The sequence below is a fragment of the Rhipicephalus sanguineus genome, chromosome 5, assembly GCF_013339695.2.
Source record: "Rhipicephalus sanguineus isolate Rsan-2018 chromosome 5, BIME_Rsan_1.4, whole genome shotgun sequence".
Lineage (NCBI taxonomy): Eukaryota > Metazoa > Arthropoda > Arachnida > Ixodida > Ixodidae > Rhipicephalus > Rhipicephalus sanguineus.
In genome coordinates this window covers 86,577,374-86,583,287 of record NC_051180.1, presented here as the reverse complement: position 1 = coordinate 86,583,287, position 5,914 = coordinate 86,577,374, and the positions used below count along the sequence as shown (strand labels likewise).

The window sequence follows — 5,914 nt, the reverse complement described above, 5'->3', positions numbered from 1 at the left end:
TTCTAAACACAAAGTTACCTAAAGCCGTGGCCATTCGATGGATGATAACTACGCACGTTTACACGTCCATTCGGAACGCATCAGCTACAAATTCCGCTGCTAACCTTTAGCGCACTCTTCACATTTCCCGTCTTTCTTGCAGCTGAAATGCATGTACGATGTGCGAAGCTGTAGTCACTGAGGCACGCAAGCAAACAAAGGACGTCCTGGCAAACAGCTAACACGCCATGAACACGTCAGTGTACTTCAGTTCAGGGCACGCGACAATCTAGTTGGAACGCTTTTGAGTCCAGAAAGCGAGCACGCGATCGACGTTGTCGCACGCGAACGTGAATAATCACTTCGAGTTTAGCAGAACGTACTGTACAAGAAGGCTCAGCAGTTTCAAACAATACGCACAACCCTCAGTATAAACATGGGTCTCGAAACGCGCTGCACGAAGGCTACGCCCCTTACACTTAAAGCGGGGTAGTCAGCGGCACATAAATGAACGGCGCTTCAATTTACAGAGAGTACTTCTCCAGAGGCTGAGGTTCTGAAGGCGCACACTCAGTAAACTCACGGTTGCGCGATGAAGTCGTGGTTGCTCGTGTGCGTCGGGGTGCTCGTGGTCGCCTCGCTTGTTTTTTGCCAAGACGAAGGTGAGTCCTCCATTTGTTCCAAATTCTGATCCACAAAACTATCGTGACAAGCTTAAGAGAGCACTGCACAGGCCAGCCGCTGTTCGAACGAACGCAGATGTTTCGTCACAAAAATGCGATAGCTTGAAACATAATAGAGGCACTGCATATTAAAAAAAAGAAGTAAAAGCACATGCGTGGGCCAGCCGTCACTGGCCCTACAGGGCAATGAGGTCGCGTTCGCAGATGTGTGTGTCTTTCGCTACTACGTGTCCTATTTTGCTGTCATTGTGCGTTTTATAGCGGCATAAAGTCATGTCGACACAGTGAGCATGCGCAAAAATGATCTCGACGTCCTTATAAAACACTCGTATAGATTATAATAGAGACGCCAGCTGATAGTCAGTGCGTGGTTATGTCGTTGCGTGTCTACTCTGGGTGTCGTGCCGTATGTTGCGTTGGACTTGCGGGCGTTTTCGTGCAGTTTCGCTGTTCACAGCCAATTTCTCTCAAACAGGTTCAATAAGATAAGGTATTGTTTCTAACGATTCGGGAGCGCGCCTATTGTGCGCTCTCGAGAAACGTGTCGACGACTGTCCTCCCAAGTGCAGTCCTCGAACTGAGGCAAGGGCCGCTTTTCAGAAAGCGCGAAAACGAACACCACATGTGTATAGCTGTTTTACACTCAGCAACGGCAAGTGTACTTTGTAATTCTTTTTGTGCGTGGAATTACTCAGGGTGTCGGTGCAACAAATATATCAGTCCGTCCATAACAAAAAGAAAAAAATAGGTGCGCTAATCCCGCAGCTACTGCAATACAAGGCGCCACTTATAACTTAAAGGGACCGACAACTGCCGAGAATATGAAATGAGTTGACTCCACTGACCTAAAGATTGTCCGTCGCACTGACTCAAACCAACCCTGTTTCTTTCGTGAGAGATGGATTTATATTTTTTATTTCTTAATTGAAAGTCGTGAAAAATGACCTGTGGCGCCTCTGGCGGCAAAAACATGAATGATCCGATGAAGACGGCCACGTGACCGTTGATTGCTGTGCGCGGTCGACGATTTTTTTGTTAGTATTGAAACATTGTTCTTTTCTTTTATATTAAAAGGTATTACTCCATAATAATGCACATATAGGCCTGCGTTAGTAGTATGTATTAACGTTGCGCTGCTTTCGCGTGACGTAATGATCCCATGCTTGTCAGCGCGTCTTGAACAACTTTTCAGCGTGCTCATGCAACCGTGCACGCAGTTTCCAGGTCGCTAAGATTTTGGAGCGGCATAGTTTTGCTACCTACGCTTCGTCTCAGAAATGACGCGCGCTTCTACTCGGTGCGGCCGTGCATATGCACAGTTACGTTTTCGATTACTTGGCTTGGCTCGCGTATCTAGAGAGTAATGACGGCGGGACAAGCCATCCATGACACAGGCGCAGGCAACCTTGGGCGCAGGCGCACACAACGCTGTACAAATACCGGGAAGGTGTATAAAGCCACACATCTCAATGCATGTAACAGCTTTCAAAAATGGTTGGAAAGCTCAAAATAAAGATGTTTAAGCATAGTTACAGTAACTCCCGCGAAAGCAAAACAACGACAGCTTTCACAAGGGCTAGCGGCATCGCTATCAATTCTCAGCGTTGCTGGAGCAAGCCTCCATGCGTGTTTGGAGCCTTTCAGATCGAAAAATACTGCTTATAAAATAACTACGCGCTTTTCAGATAAACCCCTGCAGCTACAAACGCTACGAAGGGTGAGCTTCCTGTCGCGCCGTAAAAAACTGGGTCGAGAAAAATCAGTGGTCGGTCCCTTCAAAGCCAGCTTGCTCTGTGCCCAACACGCGTGTGCGGTTGGTCATATGCCGCAGCGTATGAACGCAGCAATACTAGAATAACCACGATAAAAACAAATAGTGGTTATGAATTGCCGCACCGGCGTGTCAGACTACGGTGGTGACGTCATCATCGGAGCAATGTGGCTTTAAGTTATCATTTATATAGGTGGTATTGGCGGCGGAGGTAAAGCAGGCGTAGTATTCTTTAAAGTGTCCACTAAGTAGACTTTCCATTTCAGCGCGCGCTCCTTGTAGAAAGCTGTAGAACCGGCGGACCAAAGCCAATCGTCACTGTAGGTCCTCTGTATTCCGTTCAATTAAAGCACGCTGAAACAAAACAGTTTACTTAGTTGACTCCTGCACACTACAGCCCTTTGCCTTACCGATAATGCCGGTACGGGTCAATCCTAGAAACAGTGCAATATTAAGCCGACACGCAGCCGTATAGTAAAGCATGGTTCTCCAGCCTCGTGGGAGGCCCCTCTTCGGGCCTGCGGATCGGATGACCAGCTCTGGTTAGTGGAGTGGTCCTGCCTAGAGATGTCGGCCAGAAGCTCCCGGACATTTAGGGGCCAACCTTGTTTAAATAGGCTATTTAAGCATAGTTCAATCCACTCATTCATCCTCATAGAGCCACATAAAGCGTCATCTTGTCTTGTATGCGTCTTTTTTTCATCTTATTCTTTGGAACTGAACGTCAGCGTCACTTTAAGACACGTTACGCTTAATCGCACTATTAGGCGTTCCTAAAATAGCACTTGCTGCTCTTTACAGAAACAGCTGCAGCGGACCTCCAGGCTGAGCTGAACGAAGGTCCTTCTATGTCGCGGGTTCGACGCGGTGGCGGCGGTGGTGGAGGCGGTGGCAAGGGAAAAGGCAAGGGCAAAGGCAAAGGCGGCGAGAAGTCCAAAGGAAAAAGCGGCGGAGGAGGAGGCGACGACAGCGAATGATTATCGACGACTGGCTAAACTCAAAGCAGATGCCCGGCGACAATCTGTACGCGACAAAACTAAGTTCAGCACTGTGGGACAGGAATACCTGTCCTTGAGCAAATAAAGGCTCGACTGAACGGGACAAACACGGATCCAAGTATCCCTTAATTTCGATAAAACCAGAGATAAAGGGACAGAAAGACCAGAAGGAAGAGAGGAGCTCGTACATTGCAGTAACACACGCGCACAAAGAAAATAATAATATTTACACACAAACCTTTCTGCTTAATCACGCGCGAAACTTACGAAACAAACTCGAGCATAAAATGTTTTTAACGCAGGGCGTGCAAGGTGTCGGAACGAAATGTTTTTCGTTACGGTTTTAGTTTCGTTCCACCGCAAGAAGTTTCGTTGCGTTTCTGTTCCGGAACGAAAAAAAAATGTTCCGGGACGGTTCGAAACGGTTTTTTAATGCAAAAAGTTGAAGTTAAGGTAACCATAAAAAACTTTGCATTAGTGATGTAGTTACTTGCCCTTCTCTTAGGAAAGTGGGACAAGGGTAAAACACGTTCTTCATAGGAGCGGAAGCAACTGTGCCATTTCATACCAACTTGCACAAAGCAGTATTAATTTCAAAGTCATAGTATTTATTTTCTCAAAAGACAAATACGATTTTTTTAGTGGGCTCAATGCTTTGTGTTAAGGGAGTGAGCACGATCTCAGAAGCAGCACGTCATTGAGTGTACTCTCTCTGATGTCCGAGACCGCTGTTCTGATAAAAAGATCGCCAGGCCTGCACGCAACACGCAGCACAGTCACAGCAAAAGCTGGAAGAGTGGACTTTGTATAGAGCCCGTTGGAGAATCTCTTGGGGCAGTAATACAAATACACATGCAAGGTACCCACTACGTCATAAATCATCGTAATTTTTCTGAAATAGCGAAATTCTCACCGGTGTTGCGGAGTTGCCACTCCGGAATTGGAATGACTCCGTAATTATTCCACATTTTCGCGACCCCTGAATGGAATGGGAATAGAATGGTGTCCGGACAACGCTTGGAGGAACAGAATGGGAGTGGAATTTAGCGCCTTTTGCACGAAATGGAATGGGAATAGAAAAACGTCTTTTTTCCGTAAATGAAGCACGTTTTCCTCTACGTCCTGTTTTTCAAACTTCAAACATTAGTAAGTCAGAGCCTCGAATTTAACAATAAAGCAGTACATTTAAAATACCTTGGCTGATTACAAGCACGGTACATTTATTATAAGCAACGCGCCTTCTACAAACCGAGGCATAAGTTAGTGTACAAACAAATGCATCATCCCAGCAGATACCGAAGAGAGCTACAAATTATCCCGGCGCGCTGGTTCCCAATGATACCCCCACACAAAAGTGGCGGATACTCTATGCACAACCTGATCTTTATCTTACCAGCAGTTTAGTACCTGACACACGTAAATAACTTTTGCGACAAGGAAGACATTGCATACCTGCGCACAGGCGAACATGGAAAGTTCTCCTCAACCCATCCATGCTTGCGAGGCGGGCTTGACAAGCGTGAGTGCTGACGAGCAGTGCGGCCCAGTGTTCCGTATTCGATGCAAAGGCACAAGGTGCTCGAGCGGTGCATTGTTCCAACTAATACCAGTAGATCTAGAGGGTTTTGTTCCCCATTAACCAAATCTTAGTTTTCTCCACATTCACGACCGCTCCAGACGCGTGGCAAGACTGCTTAGTCTTCTTGAATACTACTTTTGTCAGCATAAAAATACGCTATGTCGTCATTTTAGCATTAACACATTTAAGTTTAAACAATATTAAAACATCACCATTCGTTCAAACATGCTGACCTTGCAAATACATAGGTAGCGGGAGAACTGCCCCTATAGGAATTAGTAGGATGGTTGTACTGCACGAGATATGTAACCAAGCTTGTATCCCTCGACCTTGGTAACCTGTTTTGCGTACTCTTGCACTTCTTAATGCATCTAATGACATCAGCTTTATGGGGCGTTCATTCTTAACTCAATAAAACTATCAAGATGCCTTTTTACATGGAGGAATTACATTGATGGAATTGAACTGCCCGGCCATTCCCGGAGTGCGAACGGGCTAAGTTATTTCATTCCGAGGAATTGAAAGGAATGGAACTGCGGCAAGTTCTAATTCCCCGGAATGGGATTGGAATGAAATGGAGGCACCCATTGCGCAACAGTGGTTGTCACTATGCAATTTTTCGTCATTTTTCGGGAATCGTGGTACCCGCTACACATCTGTAAGTCATGTGCACTTTGTGCTGTGGCTGATGATGATGAAGAATTAAGGCTGAACACTTTGCAGTGGGTGGGAAGCAGTGTTACGGAATGGGAGCCTCCATTCCATAGGTGGATAGGATTGTCTGGTCGGAATGTATAAATAATTATTGCACTCGTTCTTTTATATGTTCGCTTGTCTTTTGTGTTAACTCATTAGTTATATTTATAAAACTTTATATCAACAATTCTTGGCCAATCCCCCAGTG

The 5,914-nt window shown here is 45.9% G+C and overlaps 1 protein-coding gene across 1 annotated transcript; it reads left to right on the top strand.

Moving 5' to 3' along the window:
• The first annotated feature begins 419 nt into the window (after window positions 1-419).
• LOC119392896 (uncharacterized) lies at window positions 420-3,541 on the top strand. Its single transcript, XM_037659822.1, has 2 exons — window positions 420-641; window positions 3,235-3,541. Exons 1-2 carry the CDS (start codon window positions 572-574, stop codon window positions 3,408-3,410), a joined length of 246 nt encoding a protein of 81 aa, XP_037515750.1. The 5' UTR covers window positions 420-571; the 3' UTR covers window positions 3,411-3,541.
• The last annotated feature ends 2,373 nt before the right edge of the window (window positions 3,542-5,914 follow it).

Coding starts and splice junctions, on each gene's coding strand:
- LOC119392896 (XM_037659822.1), top strand. CDS start 572: ATGAAGTCGTGGTTGCTCGTGTGCGTCGGGGTGCTCGTGGTCGCCTCG. Junction 642..3,234: donor TGTTTTTTGCCAAGACGAAG/GTGAGTCCTCCA, acceptor TGCTCTTTACAG/AAACAGCTGCAGCGGACCTC.